The 20,005-nt window shown below is 37.6% G+C and overlaps 1 protein-coding gene across 8 annotated transcripts in view; it reads right to left on the reverse strand.

Annotated features, from left to right (window-relative positions):
- Positions 1-658: 658 nt before the first annotated feature.
- The window catches only part of IARS1 (isoleucyl-tRNA synthetase 1), an 81,111-nt gene continuing 61,764 nt past the window's right edge, over positions 659-20,005 (reverse strand). For 6 of the 8 annotated variants that reach the window (XM_089912957.1, XM_089912959.1, XM_089912958.1 and 3 more), the window contains 5 exons: positions 19,300-19,405; positions 11,868-11,993; positions 9,791-9,934; positions 8,926-9,078; positions 659-1,276 (listed from right to left, as the gene is read on the reverse strand). In XM_089912957.1, coding sequence (XP_089769083.1) covers positions 1,194-1,276; positions 8,926-9,078; positions 9,791-9,934; positions 11,868-11,993; positions 19,300-19,405 — 612 coding nt within the window. In that variant the 3' untranslated portion in view covers positions 659-1,193. Of the gene's footprint in view, positions 1,277-8,925; positions 9,079-9,790; positions 9,935-11,867; positions 11,994-13,885; positions 14,470-19,299; positions 19,406-20,005 lie in introns of those variants that run through there. The other 2 variants (XR_016393519.1, XM_089912961.1) reach the window with 2 other exon arrangements.

Raw genomic sequence — 20,005 nt, forward strand, 5'->3', positions numbered from 1 at the left:
TCTTTTGGATATGTAAACAGAAGTTGACTGTTGGATCATATGGTAGTTCTACTTCTAATTTTTGAGGAACCTCTATACTGTTTCCCATAGTGACTGCAACATCTTACATTCCCACCAACAGTGCACAAGGGTTCCAGTTTCGCTGATCCTTGCCAACACTTGTTATCTTGTGTGGTTTCCTCCAACTTTGTGGGTATGGATTTGAATGCATTTATTCTAGCAGCTAAAGACGCACCATTCAGAGCTCCTTTCAGGAGAATCTGATGTAGGGAGTATAGTTGGTTGACAGCTTCCAGCTACTACATTTTCAGATCAATGGATCCATCTGTGCTGAGGCCATGGACCCCCTCAGCTGCTCCCAGCCACTGATTGAGCAAGGCATGGGTCCAAAGTCAGGTCATTTCTGCCTGAAGGCTCTCTCTACCTTTGCCTTTACTCTCTCTCCTTTATCTTTCGTGTATGCTTCCCCCAATAAATTCTTGCACATCTAATTTTGTCTTGGCATATGCTTCTTTGACACAGGATTTTGGGAAGAAGTGAAATTAGATATTTAGTCTAGTGTCTTAATATGGAAGTCACTATTAAGTTTTTTTGTTCTTTAAAGATTGCAAATTCCAAGTTTCACTGAACTATGGGAGAATGAATTACTTCTAACATGTTTATTATCTGTGAGAAAGTTTATTGTTCCGATTTACTAAAACTTAAAATATTCCATCAAATTACCCAGGAAAATCCAGGTAGCAAAAATATATAACACTGTCCATTCCTTCAATAGATTTCAAATAAGTTTTAAAAGGCCACAGAATGATATATATATATAGACAGATAACAGAGATATATATATACACGTGCGCGCGCACACACACACACACACACACACAATACCATTTAAACAACTATGTTCTATACTTAAAAATTCAAGTATAGAAATATACTCTGTAGTGCTGAGGTAACACTGTAACTTTTCCTCAACACGACTACATAGGTGTTTACGGTTAAGTGTGACTATTACTGTGAAGCCTCAAGTCACTTGATCAATTCCATTTCGATTTTAGACCAAAAGCAGTATATTATACATGCACCTGAAGGAAATATCAACATGTCTGTGTCCGTGTGTGTGTCCGGGGTTGGGGGGAGGGGAGAAGAGGTATATGCCAGGGAAAGGTTGACTGAACCACACAGATAACTGAATGTTAGAAGTCTGCTGTAGTCGGTAATACAGAAACATACACAGTCTTCGTGTTCAAAGTCTTCATGGGGATTTCTTCTGTAATTTCTAGAATGGAAAGAAGAAGTTTTAAAGAAATCATTTTTCTACTTATTCTGGATGAATATTAAAAAAATGTTAACTGCCTGGGTAGTAAGAAATTCGGCCTCACCTTAAGAGAAACCTAAACTTTGTCCCAGCTACTGGGGGTAGTTCTGAAACCCTGGGATTTCCTGAGTGATAGGAGCATCTTTTGTTATTTATTGTAGGCCCCTGAACACACCTGATGGTTTATGCTACTGAGATGACTCAGGGTGGAGCTGGCTACACCAGAAAGAGCAATCATACGTATGTAATGAAGCCTCAATACAAACTCTAGACACCAAGGCTCAGCTGAGCTTCCCTGGTTGGTAATACACTGTACGTACTACTGTCATGTATTCAGGCTAGGAGGCAACACTGTCCATGCCTCCTTGCAGAGAGATAATCTGAAGTTACATATTTGGACCCCCTCCCAGATTTGGCCCTGTGCATCTCCTCTCTTTGCCTGGTTCTAGTTTTTATCCTTTCCCTATAATAAATGTAGTCATGAGTACAATAGCTTCCACAAGTTCTGTGAATCCTGCTAGCAAATTATCAGACCTGAGGGTGATTTTTGGAAACCCTCTGAACTTGCAGTTGGTGCCAGAAGTGACAACGGTCTTGTGTGAACTCTTTTGTCTGAGCTTGTAGTTGGAGCCTAACTCCTTATACTTGGGGTTAGAAGTTTTGGGCAGACTTCTGGAGGACTGTGCCCTTAACCTAACTAACTCTGAGTACTGCCCAAGATGTCCCCACAATCCCACACGAACAATATTTCCTATGTCTTCAGAAAAGGCCTAGAAGCAATGCTAAGCAAGCAGCTCAGATTTGTGGTTCCTAAATATTAACACCCTATAACAGGAAAAACAGCAAGTCGTTTCCATGTTTGGGGAAGAAAGAGTATACATGATAAACCTAGGACAGCTTGCAATGTCAGAAAGCAAGAATTTATCAAAGACTAAAGACTCAGGTCAAAAAATACAGGAGCCAATACAGCTAAAGATAAAAGAAAAAACTGAGCATCCAAAAGCATAACACAAATACTATAGATCAAAACACACTGAATATATTAAAGCTCAGAAAAAGAGTGGGGCAGTGGAGGGAGAAGAAGAAGGGAAAGGAAGGAAGGAAGGAAGGGAGGGAGGAAGGAACGAGAAAGGAAAGAAAGAGGGAGGAAGGAAGGAAGGAAGGAGAAAATTTTTAAAAGTTCTATGCCTACTGTGGGGCATTTTGCATCTAGCCAGATCTGAATTCAAAGGGAAGGACCAACTTTCTCTAAAAATGGCTCCTGTCCTAACAGGAACTCTGGATAAGAAAATGCTCTCAAAAGCTGCCTCCTTAATAGAGAACTACAGGAGCTGGAGAAGATATTTAGAGTCTAGTGGAACAAGCAAGAAGGCATCAGTGAGTTTCTAAAACTGTAAGCCTTATGAGATCCTTCTAATTTACCAAATTATTAATATTTTATGAAAGATAATCTTGAGAGGAAGAATACAATGAAAACGAGGCAAGAGATATCAGATTGGGAAAAGATACTGGATTGGGAAGAATACCAGGTTTCTTGATAATCTTGGGTGAATAAGTTAACTTTCAAGCTTTTACCTACTAAACTTGCCCAGTCAACCTTAAAGAGCAAAAAGAAGGTAATAAGACATTATAGGTAACATCTGGTTTGTGAATCATAGGTAGTAGTACTAATACCTGATTCACATGGATGTGATTCTATCCTTGATCAGTTTCAACCAGGTACCTACACTTGCATACAACAAGTAAAAATGATGACAATTCTTCATTTTCACTGCTCAACTGCACTTGGTGACCAATGGATTTGAGGGCTAAGAAAAAGAAGTTAAGAATGTCTTTGAAGTTTCACACAAGGTTATCAAAACAGGAAGCTACACCTACTTGTTGATGCTGACTACCAAACCATCATGAAAGAGCCAAGTGTGTTGGAAGGAGAGTGAAAAAAGCCTTCTGATAGAACGAAAGCTTCATGGACATAACTGGAAAGACAGATAAGGACCAGAACAGGAAGGATTTTATGTGTCAAGCTAAAGATTCTGAAGCATTAGATAATAGTGAGCCTTGGGGGATCCGAGCAGGGGAACATCATCAAGGGAGGAATGTGCATGAAGACAATCTTGGTGGAAGAATACAGCCTGCAGACAGGCTGTCTCTTTAGATGATGAGGCCCTAAAACTAGGGAGGGGTAAAGAGACAAAGGAGAGTTATTGAAAATAAATCTCAAGCAAAATAACTGTGCTTCATTGAAGAGAGAAATGCAAGTGGAAAAGAAGGCTTTCACTTTTAATAATGTAGCAGAAAATGTCAAAGTATAATATAAAACATTAATTAAAAAAACTTTTTTTAATTAAAAAAAAATAGCTGAGCAAGGGAAGAAAATGAGAGAAATCCACAGAGCCCAAAATATCATGAATCCCAAGAGGTAGCTGAACATTAAGATTTTCTGGTGGGCCTGGAGGCTTAAAGGTTTGGCACTAATAGGCTATGAAAGTGAGAGAAGAAAAATCCTAGGGTCTACACAAACTGGGGAGTCCAATGAAACCCCCCTCAAAAAACTGAGACCTCAGAGTCTGTCATACAGAGTGAAGTAAGTCAGAAAGAGAGAGACAAATACTGTATGCTAACACATATATATGGAATTTAAGAAAAAAAAAATGTCATGAAGAACCTAGGGGTAAAACAGGAATAAAGACACAGACTTACTAGAGAATGGACTTGAGGATATGGGGAGGGGGAAGGGTAAGCTGTGACAAAGCAAGAGAGAGGCATGGACATATATACACTACCAAACGTAAGGTAGATAGCTAGTGGGAAGCAGCCACATAGCACACGGAGATCAGCTCGGTGCTTTGTGACCGCCTGGAGGGGTGGGATAGGGAGGGTGGGAGGGAGGGACATGCAAGCGGGAAGAGATATGGGAACATATGTATATATATAATTGATTCATTTTGTTGTGAAGCAGAAACTAACACACCATTGTAAAGCAATTATACTCCAATAAAAAATAAATAAATAAAAATTAAAAAACAAAAAACTGAGACCTCAAATAAGGAGCCCATGGAAAAAGGGTAAATTTCAAAAAGATCCTTCACCACAGAGAAAAACAGTTAAGAGAACGTTATGGGTTTAATAATGGCCTTCCAAAAGATATGACCACGCTTTAATTCCTGGAAACTGTGACTGTGACCTTTTTTGGAAAAAGGAGAAACAGACATAAGAGGTGGCAATGAGGCAGAGATCAAAGTGATGTAGCCACAAGGATGCCCGGAACCACCAGTAGCTGGAAGAGGCAAAGAACAAATTCTCCCCTAGAGAATACAGTCCTGCTGACACCAATTTCAGACTTCTGGCCTCCAGATCCGTGACAGAATACATTTCTGTTGTCTCAGGCCACCCAGTTTTTGGTAATTTATTGCACCAGTCACAGTAAACCAATATAGAGACTTGCCCCACTTAGCCTTGGTTTGGGGAGATAGAGAGACATAACATGTCCCCATGAGAATTCTGGCCCCTTGCATGACTGGGGCCAGAACTTTCTAAACACTCTCTGTGGCCCAAAATAATTGAGTTTAAAGTGGGCCAGGGTAGACAGTGCCCCCAAAGAATTAAAGAAATGTTCCCTTAAAGTGGACATCAACTGAAACATCACAAAACAGCCAGCCAGAATCAACTTCATCAGAACTCTAGAAAGCAATCAAACGTTTACAGCAACCAAGTGAATGTTGAATCAGAGAAAAGGCAACTTGAAAATGGCAGGAAAGATCTGTGTTTTTACTTGTGCTTTACCAGCTCCTTCCTAGCTTGGTGGTGGGCTTGAAGACAGTAGCCCCTGTTTCCAGTGTGGGACCCTGGTTCCTAGTTCCAGGAGGAATGGAGCAAAAGTACTGCGTTTGTTCTAACCTGTCTGGGAGCTACTTGAAGGGCTTACATAAGGTGCTTGTCTCTGTTTTGCCTACTTGGAACTCACTCAGGGTGGAAAAGTGGTGGGCACTGCATGAAAACCAAAGGCAAACAAAAAACCCACGGCTGCCTGAGGCAAAAGATTATGGATGAGACAGGCAATGGATTGCTTAAGGCCTGGGAGGAAAAGTTTGGGCAATTAGGGCATTAAAAAGTGCCTCTGTATGCTGAATAATTTAGAAAGCCACATTCATGCCCAGGGCAGTATGCATATACAGAAAGATCTGAGAAGACCCTAAGCATTTGATTCTGATAAAGGTAAAAAGCTTTTTTGGCCAAATGTGGCTGATCTTCAGGGCTCAGTGAAAACAGGAAGAGAAGCCTGAGGCAGAACTGTAGACAGCCTGGTGGAGCTGAAGGAGTGGACCAGAACAGAGTCAATCTTTAAAGACTGGGAGAGGTAGGTATTTTGTTTTTAAATTTTTAGTTCCTGGAGGTCAAGGAAATCTCTGTCAAAATAATAGCTGAACATAAGCTAAAGGAACAGAGACTTCAGGGACTACATACAACCAGGAATAGTCTTTGTAAAAATAGTTTGGAAAAGTCATAAACAAACAGACGACTGTAGCCTTCAACCATCAAACACGGCAAACCCTGGGGAAGAGAACCTGATTTCCAGAGTCACCAAATTCAAATATCCAGTTTTCAAAGAGAAAAAAAAATTACAGGGCATACAAAGATATAGGAAAGTACGGCCCATTCACAGGAAAAAATAATTAACACAATCTGTCCCTGAGGAAGCGCAGATACTTGGACTTATTAGACAGACTCTAAATCAACTGTCTTAAATGGAAAACAACTGACTAATGGAAAGGTCAATGGAAACCACATACAAAGAACAAGCCAAGAAAACAATGTATCGACAAAATGAGAATATCAACAGAGAAATTATAAAAGGAACTAAACAGAAGTTCTGGAGCTGAAGTACAATAACTGAAATTAAGAAGTCACTAGAGAAGCTTAACAGCATAATTTAGCATACAGAATAAACAGTGAACTCGAAGATAGGACATTTGAAATCATCCAGTCTGAAGGAGAAGAAAGAAAAGAGAATGAAGAAAAGTGGACAGAGCCTAAGGGGCGTCTGAGACACAGACCAAGTGGACCAACATACACACTATGGGAATTTCAGGAAGAAAAGAATATAAAGAATATTTGAAGAAATAATGACCAAATCTTGAATGTAGCAAGAGAAGCAAAATACCAGGATACTCAATAAGATTAAAAGATTAATTTCTAATCAGAAACCATGAGAGCCAGAAGGCAGTGGGACAACATATTTAAAGTGCTCAAAGAAAAAACTATCAACAAAGAATTCTCCATTTTGCAAAACAGATTTTTTTCTTCTTAATTTTTCTTCACACATTAAGGAGCAATTAAGACATTCCAGAATAAACAGAAAGTTGAGGGAGTTCATTACTGCTAGAACTGCCCTCCAAGAAATGCTAAAGGGATCCTTCAGGTTGAAATGAAAGGATGCTAGACAGTAAGTCAAAGCCATATTGTTGTTGCATTTTTTATTTTTAACTCCACTTTTTGTTTTCTACATGATTTTAAAGTAAATACATAAAACACAGTTAAGAACTTATGTTTTGGGGAACATAATTATGAAGATATAATTTCTGACAAGAATATAAATGGGGGCAGAGCTGTATAGAAGCAGAGTTTTTGTATGTTATTAAAGTCAAACTGGTATCAATTCAAGTTAAATTGTTATAAATTTAGGATGTTAATTGTAATCCCCATGGTAAACACTAATATCTTAAAACACACACACACACAAGAGGAAGTAAAAAAAGAAAACAGTAAACTGCAAAAAATGAACTGAACACAAAAGGTGGCAGTAATGGAGGAAATGAGGACAAAAAAGGTACAAGGCTTCTAGAAAAAAATTCCCAGTAAAATGGCAGAAGTTCTTCCTTATGAGTAACTATTTTTTTTCTTTTTAACCAAAGCCTAACTGACCCGGGGAAAGGGAAATACCCACCTCTAGCCCCCTTTACCTTCCTTTCTTACCTAAAGAGGAAAAATTTTAAAGCCGAGTAACACCTGTGAGGGTCACAGCCCAGAGGCACAGGCTTACTAAAGACTGAGAACTAATCATAAAATTATAGAACACTTCCCCCACTTCTCCCTCCCCCATACTTTACTACAACATCATATGGGCTCCTGTATGACAATAGGGCATTACAGCTGAAAGAATGGGCAAAGCTCTGACCATATTTAAAAAGGAATCTCTAGGGAAACCATAAGACAGAAGAAGGAAATTTGAGCCTCTGGAACCTACAGCAACAGTAAACAATAAACACAGCCTAACTCCTAGCCAGATAAGCATAAAACCTTACAATAAAGGCCTATTTACCTCAGTTCCTTTTCCCCAGTACATCATGTATTGCTATCGACCAAATATTACAAAGCATTCTAAAAAGGAAAAAACACAATAGGAAGAGACGAAGCAAGCAACACAACCAGACTCAGATATGGCAGAGATTTTGAAATTATCAGATTGGGAATTGAAAATAACTGGGATTAATGTTAAGGACACTAATAGAAAGGGTGGACAATATGCAAGAACAGATGGGTAATGTAAGCAGAAAGATGGAAATTCTAAGAATTAAAAGGAAATGCTAGAAATCAAAACTCTGTAACAGAAATGAATAATGCATTATACCAAAAAAGTTATACCCAGGCACAGCATATTCAAACTGCAGAAAATCAAAAGACTATCTTTGGAAAAGATAATGCCTAGCAACTTTCCACCAGTGCTAGGAGACACAAATCTTGACTCAGAAAGTCCAATAAATCCCAGGCTGTACGGCTGAATAAATAAAAGGATGAAATGGTAAAAGGTTTTGAGTTGGGATGACAAGAAGGATGGCTATAAACAGAAAAACCCAGATCCCATCAGCAGAAGCTGTTTGAGGAAATGATTCCAGTGGCAGCAGCACTAAAATGAACACCCATGTGTAACAGGGAATCGAATATAGAACAGAACTCGGGGGAGGGCTAAAATGTCACTAGAGAAGTTGTCAGAACAGCCACAGAAGGTGAAATCACAGAAGTGGATGATATAAGCGGGAGAAAGAGAAAACATATCCTCGAAGACACTAGCCTGTGCCTTATCCTGACTCTATCCTGACTCTGTTTTCTGAATTATGGAATGGAGAATATGTCAACTAATGACCTAGCTCTTCACATTTTTATGCAGCTCACTGAGAAAAGGTATGCTTTTTAAGTTGTTAAGGAGGAAGTACAATGTCAGTTATGTTTCCTTCAAGCTGTTATTTTAAAATACAGTGAACATTTTGATTCTCGGGGAAGAGGACAATTTTAGGATCAGCAAATAAGCTAATTTACCTAGAAGCATGTATTTTAATATACCAATATAGTTTTTAGATTATTTCCAAAGCAAAAAGTAATCATCCTTTTAATTATTTTTTTTCTTATTATCTATTTTATACATATCATCCTTTTGATTATTATTATTTTAACATTTATAGTATGGCAAATTTCTGGAGAAAGAGCAAAAAAAAAGAAAAAAAGTATAACAATAGTACTATCTCTTACACATATAATTGATGGCATCACAATCTATTTTCAATAAAATAAAAACAAAAATGAAAAACAATTAGCACGTTCTATAATCTCCTCACCTTCTGTTTGAGCCTCATTCAAAAACAGTTTTAGCTTCCTGCTCCGAAGGCCAAACACCTTGGCTGTTTCATACAGAAGACCTTGGTGGGTCAGCCCATTCTGCCCAAGTGGATTTTCAAGCAGGAGAGTGCCTACTGTTCCCATTAAACACTCTACAGAAAAAAAAAAAACCCAAAATGGATTAAATCCTGAGAGTTCACCCTCTAGCTAGTGGATCCCTAATGGAGGTAGTGAGTAGATAGTGGTGCTGGCTTTGAAAGCCAGCAGTGAGTACAAGAGCAAGAGTGGGATTAATTGTACAGTCTGCAGAAACAGTCTTAAATATTTCACAGGGGGAAAGGAGAAAGGGAAGAAGAAAAAACAACTAGTATAAAAGCCCAGTAGTTTAGGGAAGAGATATTCAGTAAACAGTCAAATGAAGAGCCTGAAGACAGTAATAAATGTGCACAATGAGGACCCCAAAATATCAAGGAAAAATAAGTATCGATCTAGTCTGTTGATTAAGGCATGGATATGTACAACAGTTCTCAGAACATTTTCCAAGAAAAAAAGAAGGCAAAATTTAAGACTACAATGTTCTGACATTTAAACAGTTCAGCTTCGTTTAGCTGTTATTTTTACCTAACCAATTTACCTCATTTCCTGACCATATCAGATGGAGGGGTGTTTCTACATAAATACACCAAAAGAAACAAGCCGTGAGTATTCCCCAAAGAAGTGCTAGTCTATATTTTAAATTACCAAGTTGAAGCTGACTTAAAAAATCCATATAAATCAGAGAGATTGAACATTAAAGGAAATCTTAACATCTAGCACACCATAACCTGCCTGCTGAGGGTGTCCACAGCTGGGGGAGGCACGCACCTTGTGGGTCTGCATTCAAGAGCTGTAGGTTGATATACTGACAGAGAAGAGTACTAGGACTGTTGACCACAGAGGGAGTTGATCCTGCAGCCACACAAAGTGTTTTTCCACTAAGACTCAGTAAGTTGGTTTGCTTTTTTATTTCTAAAAATAACAACAAAAAAATCATTCTTTCAGGGGGAAAGTTCAGAGCTGAAGTCATTCACTTTTCCCTATTTAATTATTAAACTATCATGTATCTTTACAGTGATGCTTTCCACTTTATTTCTATTTATCAAAGGATACTGTCTTTTCTATAAAATCAGGCTTTAATGACATGCAAATAGTAGGAAATCTTAATGTTGCAAAATAGCATAATATTCATAACTTATAAGGCAAATTGTTTTTTCCCCTTTTAGTATTTTTCCTCCATATTATATAGCTCCTCTTAAAATTTCCTCTTATATCAGAATCCTAAACTTTACCATGAAAAGGAGGCTTATATTAAAAAAAGATAATTATGATCAGAAGATAAGCTGACTAATGAACATATGTGGAAAAGAGCAAGACACACAGAACACACATAGTGTAATTTCATTTATATACAATTAAACATTGCTTAGGGTAGAAGATTGGTTACAGCCACTATGCCACTAAAGGTTAAGGTGGGGCTCAGGCATTACTCAGCTTTCACAGGCTGCCGCCTGCTGGATCAGAGGGGACAGTGAGCTAGACAGATGTGAGTTCCAGTATGTCCTTGCTTCTTATTCTACAGTGACTTGAGATAGAGATCCAAGTTGTCCACTGACTTACTTACCAGCTCCCCTTGGTGGATCCTGGTGAGAGATTTTCCTCAGAGCCCCCAGTGAACCATCTGTCTTCCAGACCTTAACTTCCTCAGTTTCCCCACATCATGTTTGCTTCCCTTATCCAGCCTTATCAAATGGCTGTCCACAGTGCTTCTATCCATTTACAATCCAACAGGGAATGACAAATCCTATTACATAATATCCCTGACATCTGATATTGTGAAATTCTTCTAGCTTTTGCCAATTCAGTTACATGTGATAGTACCTCATTGTGGTTTTTCCTATTGAGGTTCAGCAGTTTTCCCTTTATTTATTGGCCATTTATATTTCTTCTTTTAAGCTACTGATATTTAAAAGTTTCTGAAAATGAACATTCAGGTTTGTTAAGTGAGTGTATTAGTTTCCTTTGTCTGCTGTAAGAATCACAAACTGGGGAGGGAGGTGGGGTGGGGTGGGTGGGATGGCTTAAAACAACAGAAATTTATTGTCTCACAGTCTCTGCAGGTGAGAAGTCCAAAATCAAGGTGTCAGTAGGGCCATGCTCCCTCTGAAGCCTGTAAGGGAATCCTTCTTTTCCTCTTCCTAGCTTCTGGAGGTTCCCAATATCTTTGGTGTTTCTTGGCTTGCAGGTTTGCCTAATTCCAATTTCTGCCTTTGTCACCACATAGCCTTCTCCCTGTTTATGTCTTCACATGGCCCTCTTCTTATAAGGACACCAGTCATACTGGAGTAGTGCCCACCCTACTCCAGTATTACCTTAACTAATTATATCTGCAATGAACCTATTTCCAAAGAAGGTCACATTAGATGGTACTGGGGGTAAACATAAGGACTTCAACCCATCTTGGGGTAGAGGTGGGGGATTCGGTGGTGATGTCACAATTCAACCCATGACAGTGGGAGGAAATGTACTTATAATTCTTTAAAATTTTATTTAGGCTTGTCTCATTGAGAATCTGGATTTAGCAAGACGCTGGATTTAGCAAGATGCAGACACTATGTTTAATAAAGTTAAAACACAACAGGGAAGTCTCTGAAGCCTAGAATGCATCACATGGCTAACAGTAAAGGGTAGGATTAGAACCTTCATCTCCTAGTAAGTCCAGTGTTCTTTCAGCCATATCACACAAAGAAAGCATAAAGAGACACTTGCAGGCAGGCACTACTGTAGAGGCTGGCCCTGACTCAGAGTCAGGAAAAAGGCAAAGGTTATGTTACCAAATTAAGATCCTTAATGATCAATCTCGTGTCAAAGGACATAGATGAATATCTTTTGACTTTCTACACACCTGTTTCACCATGGAAGACAGCCAGCTCTCTATTTTTTACACCAAAAACGCTAGTAACAACACTCTTCAGCTTTAGAAGGTCCAACCTATTATCTCCTTTTGGATTTTCCAGAAGTAGTACTCCACCTAAAAAGCCAAAAATATAAGTGAAACTGAAGAAAAAAAAAGTTAAATTTGAATAAAAAGTCAAGGGGAACACATCATTTGTATATTTTCTTTGGTAAATGTCTATTCACGTCTTTTCCCATTTTCTAATTAGATCTAAAAGAAACTGTTGAGTTTTGAGACTTCTTCATATATTCTAGATACATCCTTTGCTGGATAAGAAGTTTGCAAAGATCTTCTCCTAGTCTGTAGCTTGTTTTTTCATCCTTTTCACAGGATCTTTCACAAAGAATTTAAAATTTTGAAGAAGTTCAATTTATCAGTTTTTCTTTTTATGGATTGGACTTCTGGTATAAAGTCTTAAAAACTCTGCCTAATCCTGAATTCTAAAAATTTTGGTTTTTTCCTAAATGTTTTATGTTTTTTTTAAAAATAAATTTATTTTATTTATTTATTTCTGACTGTGTTGGGTCTTCGTTGCTGTGCACGGACTTTCTCTAGTTGTGGGAATGGGGGCTACTCTTCGTTGCGGTATGCAGGTTTCTCATTGAGGTGGCTTCTCTTGTTGCAGAGCACAGGCTCTAGGCGCGAGGGCTTCAATAGTTGTGGTGCACGGGCTTGGCTGCTCTGTGGCATGTGGGATCTTCCCAGACCAGGGCTCGAACCCATGTCCCCTGCATTAGCAGGCAGATTCTTAACCACGGAGCCACCAGGGAAGCAAGTCTGTGATCCATTTTAAGTTAGTTTTTGTATAAGGTGTAAGACTTAGGTCTAGGACATTTTTTTGCATGTGGATATCTAACTGCCTAGTACCATATAATGAAGACTACTCAATTAAGTTGCTTTTGCTCCTTTCTCAAAAATCATCTGGCCCCATTTTGTGATCTATTGTGAGTCTACTTCTGTATTCTGTATCTGTGACAATGATTTTTGTGTCTATTCAATGCTCATGCCACACAAGTCTTCAGATAAGTCTTGAAGTTGGGCAGGGTGATTTCTCCCACTATATTCTTATTTTTCAAAAGTGTTTTAACTACTTTATTTTTCTTCTCTTTCAAGAAAATTTGGCTATATCTACAACAAAATATTGCTGAGATTTGACAGGACTGAGTTAAACTTATATACTAACTGGGGGAGAACTGACAGGTTTATTATATTGAATTTTCTAACCCATGATTATGGCATGTCTCTCCATTCATTTACTTATTTAAACTTATTTATTTATTTATGGCCGCGTTGGGTCCTCGTTGCTGCACACAGGCTTTCTCTAGTTGTGGCGAGCGGGCACTACTCTTCGTTGCAGTGCGTGGGCTTCTCATTGTGGTGGCTTCTCTTGTTGTGGAGCACGGGCTCTAGGCACGTGGGCTTCAGTAGTTGTGGCAGGTGGGCTCAGTAGTTGTGGCTCATGGGCTCTAGAGCACAGGCTCAGTAGTTGTGGCGCGTGGGTTTAGCTGCTCCGCGGCATGTGGGATCTTCCCAGACCAGGGCTCGAGCCTGTGTCCCCTGCATTGGCAGGCAGATTCTTAACCACTGCGCCACCAGGGAAGTCTCTCTCCATTTATTTTGATCTTTGATTTTTTCATCATTATTTTGTAGTTTTTGACATAAAAGTCCTTTACCTGTTTTATTAGATTTATACCAAAGTATGTCTCTTTTGAGCAATTGTAAATGGTATTACATTTTAAATTTCATTCTCCATGTGTTCATTGCTAGAATATAAAAATTAATTTTTGTATGTTTATCTTATATCCTGTGAATTTGATGAAAACCTTTTTCTTTTTATAAGCAATATGATTTTTTAAAAAGTAATAGATTTTATTCAATTACTTTGGAAACAAACCCTCCCAATTAAAGCTTAAACCCAAATGGTATATAAAACTAGCCAAAATACTTTAAAATAATATCAAGATCACCTGTAGTTTTTTCCTCATAACATGAATGCTTTCAGTCAGACAGTAAATTACAAACCATATCGCATCATGTTGATGCAGATGATAAATTGTGGTTGCATTTGAAATCAATCCTGGGAAAATCATCTTGTTGGAGTTGTGAGCTCTTCCTAGTTGTTTGGTCAGTTGGTCCAGAAAGAAGCAGTACTGAAGTCAGCAGATGGGGGAGCTAGGCCCCATCTGTTTTGTCACTGCTCATTCTGCTGACCTTCTGTGACTAAAGCTGACAAAAAACGCTGGCCCTGTTGACATTTCTTATGCACATCCTCTGCTCCTGCGACTAATTCCTTCCACAGGATCACCTGTCTCCACCTAAGACAGGCAGAATGTTGGCAGTGATGGACCAGCTCACATGCCACACATCACTGAACTTGTGCAGCAGTGTAGAGGACCACGTATTGCCCGAGGTATCATCACAGGTCCAAATGGATACACAAACATCCTGGGAATAGCTGGTAACAGTGCTGGTGGCAAAGCAACGGAGGGGTCCCAGTATACATCTCAGTCTGTAGATTCCTTGCAATTTTCTATGTAGACAATCATGTCACCTTCAAATAGAAACAGTTTTATTGCTTCCCTTCTGATCTGCATGGCTTTTCTTTTCTTGCCTCATTCTACTGGCAAGAACTTCTAATGCAATGCTGAATAAGAGTAATGAGAACGGGTATTGGTTCTGATCTTACACAGAAGACATTCAATCTCTTCCAATTAAGTATAATGTTAACTATAGGTTTTTTACAGATGCTCATTATCAAGTTGATGAAGTTCCTCTCCCTATTTTTCTGACTTTTTTTTTTTATCATGAATGAACATTGAATTATGTCAAATGCTTTTCCTAACTGGTATAGTCTTATAAGCTTTTAGTCTGTTAATATGGTAGATTATACTGATTGGTTTTTGAATACTGAACCAGCCTTGTAACCTTGGAATAAACCTCACCTGTCATGATACATAATTCTTTGTATATACTGCTATATTCAATTTCATGATTTTTTGTTAAGAATTGTACATTTATATGCATGAGAGATATCTGTAGTTTTCTTTTTTTGGTATTGTTTGTATCTGGTTTTGGTGTCAATACTTTATTATGGAATAAAGTGAGTTAGGGAGTGTTCCTTCCTTTTCTATTTTCTGGAAGATCTGTGTAGAACTGGTGTTTATTCTTTTAAAGTCTGGTTGAATTCTCTAGCAAAACCATTTGGATCTGGAGATTTCTTGAGAGTTTCATTACTTTTTTAAAATTGCCATCTCTTTTACTTTTTTCCTCAGTTTCCCTTCCTCCCTTTCCCAAGACTTATTATGAACTTTGTTTTTCAAGTCCATGTTCTCGTATTTCATAATTCTATATGTTCATAAACAATGTGTGATGATGTATTTTTAAAATTTACATGAATGCTCGCTATTGTATATTTAATTGTGAAACTTGTTTTCATTGAAAATGTTTTTTAAATATAGAAAAATTTATACACAGAGATACATTTCATTACTTTTAACTGGTATGAGGAACCGACATTATGAATATGTCTATGTCCCTTTTTGATGGACATCTGTATTGTGCAACACCATCAGTGATGCCATTAAACTCAACTAAAAAATCAAATTTACAATCAAAGTTTCTAGGGAGTTTTTAAATTATGAGTTCAATCTCCTTAATAGCTATAGGGCTACTGAAATTATCTATTTCATATGAGTGAGTTGAGGCAGTTTGTGCTTTTTGAGAAACTGGTTCATTTCATCCAAGTTGTCAAATTTATGTGTAGAGAGTTATTCACAGTATTTACTTATCTTTTTGATTTCTGCAGTCTGTATTCATGTCCTATTTTATTCTTTTTTCTTTTTTTTAATGTAAACTTTTACTATTTTATTCTTGATATTGGTAATTAGTGTTTTCTTTGGTTCTATGTCAGTCTCACTAGAGGTTTATTGATTTTATTAATTTTTTCAAAGAACCACATTTTTTGTTTTATTATCTTTATTGTTCCCCTATTTTCAATTGCTTTCACTTCTGTTCTTATTTTTATTTTCCTTCTTTCTGCTTACTTTCTTTTTTAGATTCTTGAGGTTGGAACTTAGATTATTGATCAAAACTTTCTTCTTTTCTAATGTTAGTCTTCAGAGGTACAAATTAGCTGTAATCCACATATTTTGATACTGTATTTTCCTTTTCATTGAGTTTTACGCATTTGTTTTTCCTTAACACTTTTTCCCTGATCATGGATTATTTAGAAGTACGTTTTTTAGCTTTCAAATGTGCTGAGGTTTTGCTTTTACCTTTCTGTTATTGATTTATAGTTTGATTCCATTGTGGTCAGAGAACATACTCTATATGATTTCAACTCTTTAATGTGATGAGATTTATTTTATGGCCTAGGCTATAATATACCTTGGTAAATGGGAACATGAATAGTATGTGTAGTCTGCTGCTGTTAGGTGGGGTGTTCCATAAATACTGATTAGATTCTGATTTTCTGTCTAACTGTTCTCTCAAACTATAATTACGGGTTTTTTTGTTCTTGTTCAAGGTCTAACAGTTTTTTTTGTTTCATGTATTTAAGCAGCTCTGTTGTTAGGTACATATACATTTAGGATCATTATATTTTCCTCTGGGTTGACATTATATCATTATTTAGTATCACTGGTAAGTTTCTTTGCTATAAAGTGTACTCACTGAAATGAACACAGACACCCTGCTCTCTTTGAATAATGCTTGCATGGTATATCCTATTTTAGCCTTTTACTCTCAACCTACCTATTTTGTTATATTTAAGGACTTTCTTGTACACAGCAAAAGGCTGGATAATGTGTTTTTATCACTCTGCCAATCTCTATTAATTGATGTATTTACACCATTTACATTTAGCGTAATTACTGATGTTAAGTTTAAGCCTTCCATTTTATTTTCTGCTTTGTATTTGTTCTACTTTCTTTTTCCATGCTTCCTGTAGGATACTTGAACATATTCTAGAATTCCATTTTTATTTGTTTAGTGTTTTTGTATGTATCTTTTAGTGTAGGCTTTTATAGTGGTTGCATTAGGTGGTACACTATATATACATAACCACTGGTGTTGACATTTTACCAGTCTGAGATAAGTGTAGAAATCTTAACTCCCTTTACATCCCTTTGCTCTTCCCTATTTATAACTATCTTGAATATTCCTTGCATATGCATTTAGAGGTTTTAGTTTTTGTTGCAACCATCAAACATAAATTTTAAAAATTCAAGAAGAAAAGTCTGTTGAATTTATCTGTATTTTGACTCTTTCAATTTTTTTCCCCTCTGTTCTGATGTCCCTAGATTTCCTCTTTTATCATTTTCTGTTTTAAGAATTTCCTCTAGCTATTCTTTTAGAGTAAGTCTTGCTAGTAACAAATTCTTTAGTTTTCCTTCATTTGAGAATGTCTTGATTATCCCTTTACCTTGAAAGATATTTTTGCTTGATATAAAATTGTGGGTTGACAATACTCATCTTTTAGCATTTGAGAAATGTTGTCCTTTCATCTTCTGACCTCTACTGATTTCTGATGAGAAATCCAATGATTCAAATTGTTCTTCCCCTAGAAGTTAGGTATTGCAACATCTCTGTCACTGCTTTCAAGATGTTTTCTTGGCCTTAAGTTTTCAGAAGTTTTACTATGTTATGTCTGATGTGAATTCTTTTGGATTTATCCTGTATGGTGTTTTCTTAGCTTCTTGAATCTGTAGGTTTATGTGTTTTGCCAAATTTAGGAAGTTTTCAGACATTATTTCTTTGAACACTTTTTCAGTCCTGTCCTATCTTCTCTTCTTTCCAGAATGCGGTGACAAGAATATTAAACTTTTGTTATTATCCCACAGATCCTTCAGGCTCTGTTCAGTTTTTTAAGCTTTTTTGTTTTTAACTCTGTTATTCAGAATGGGTAATTTCTATTGTTATTTCTTCCTGTTTATGGATTCTTTCCTATCTCTTCTATTCTGTTGTTGAGCCCATCCACTGAGTTTCTGTATTTTAATTATTGTATTTACCAGTTCTAATATTTTAATTCTATTCTTTATATCTTTTACTTGTTTACTGAGGCTATTTTTCACTTGTTTCTATTGTGTTTGTAATTGTTCTGTGAAGCATTTTTGTTAAGGCTGCTTTACATTCTGTCAGATAATGTCAACGTTTCTGTCATCATGGTGTTCCTATGTACTGATTGACTTTTTTCATTCAGTTTAAGATCTCCCAGTTCTTGGTATAATGAATAATTTTCAATTAAAACCTGGACATGTTAGGCATTATGAGACTCTGGTTCTTATTTACATCCTCTATTTTAGTTGACTTTGTTTGACATTACACTGGCGAGGGAAAGGGAATACTGCTTCATCACTGATTAGTGAGAGAAGTCCGGGTTCCCTATTTAGCTTGCATTGACACTGAGGTCAGGACTCCTTGTTACTTCTGGGGCGGGGGTGGTGGGGTGGTGGTGAGGGGTAAGGTGATGCAAGAAAGGAGTTCCTGTTCTCCTCTAGACCTCCACTAATGCCTCCCCTGGCCACAAAGAGTAGGAATGCCTCCTTACTGCTCCCCATGTGGCCTTCACTGACATCTTGACAGGGTGGTGGGATATGTGGCCTCACTACTTCTGGGCAGTGGTAAGGGGAAGGGATGCCTTATTATTGCCTGATGGGGATAGAAGTTTAGGCTCTCCACGTGGTCTACAATGACACTGCTGGGCAAAAGAGCTCGTTATCACCCAGGTAGGATGAAAGTCCCAGCTCACTGCTTGGTCTTCTCTGATACCACCATGGCAGTGAGGGCTTGAGGGTCCTCAGCCTGGGAAAGGTCTAGGCTCCCCACTTGGCTCTTCTGGTGTGAATGGTAGTAGAGCCTAGTTTCCTCTGTCTTGTTTGGGTGGAGTAGAGCAGTTACTGTCTGGAAGTTTTTTTGTCTTGCTTGGTTGCCACTCTCCTGGTCCCACCTGCAGAGAGCAGGATTTTATTGGGGTATTTACGTCCATGCCCATTGGCATTTCCAGATTGCCAGCTTCTTCAGCTCCAAGCCTGGGATACATGAAGCAAAAAGAAAAACCAGGGAACTCTCCATTGTTTTCTTACTTGTTCCCAAGATCCCTAGTTGGTCTGCCTTCTTCCCTCTACCATTAAGAGTTTTCTTATGCTTGTTTTTATATATCATGTCTGGGGTGTTTAGCTGTACTTTGTGGGAGGAATAGGGAAAAGTATGTCTACTCCATCTTTCTAGAAGTGCTAGTTCAATCACTTACTTTTGTGGATTCATTTTGATGACAATTAGAAAGAAAAAGTTATCCAATTTTACCAATTCTCTTGTAATAGCCTTAAAAACATTCATAGGCTTAATTAAAAAATAAAATACAAACAATGGAGGTCACTCTTACCTTGCTCACTGCCATCTGTACAAATGTTAAGATTGACATATGCACAAGCAGGGCCAGGCATGGAAGATCCTCTGGTGAGTGTAATTTCCAGGTCTGACCCTTTTAACTAAGCACATGAGAATATGTGAGCAGCTACCTGTAGCATCTGACCACAGTGTCGAATAAGAGCTCTATACAATTCTGAGAGCATATTCAATCTCAACACTAAAACAGTGAAGAGCTACAATTTTTCCCCTCTTTTTTCCTTGTTCCTTAGAAAACATGCAAAATAGAAAATGAAACCATCTTGTAACTTGTGCCACTGAAAAGACAGTCACATTCAGGTCCTGCTTTTCTATTCCATTTGTCCCATACAAAGTAGAAAAAGACAAGGAACATATGACTGAATAAATGACTAACTGATATAGAAAAGAATTTTTATCAGACATACTTCTGAATTATTAACCAATACCTTTCATGTCTTGGTCAGATTTTCAGAGTTACATCTAAAATGTATGAACAGGAAATGAAATTATATTTTTATGTATAACCTACTACCATAAAAGTAAACTGCTTTTCAAGTCAATTGCTCTTTATGTTTAACAGTAAGCACTAGAATCCACAATACTGACTTTTATAGTTTTAGATAAAACAGCACCATACAGTCATCTAACCTGGCAATTATTATGTATATCCTAGTTACCTTCCCAAAGAGAACGGCTCTAAT

The sequence above is a fragment of the Delphinapterus leucas genome, chromosome 6 (genome assembly GCF_059928025.1).
Source record: "Delphinapterus leucas isolate spDelLeu-1000000601 "Yukka" chromosome 6, BTC_Dleu_Yukka2, whole genome shotgun sequence".
Taxonomy (NCBI): domain Eukaryota; kingdom Metazoa; phylum Chordata; class Mammalia; order Artiodactyla; family Monodontidae; genus Delphinapterus; species Delphinapterus leucas.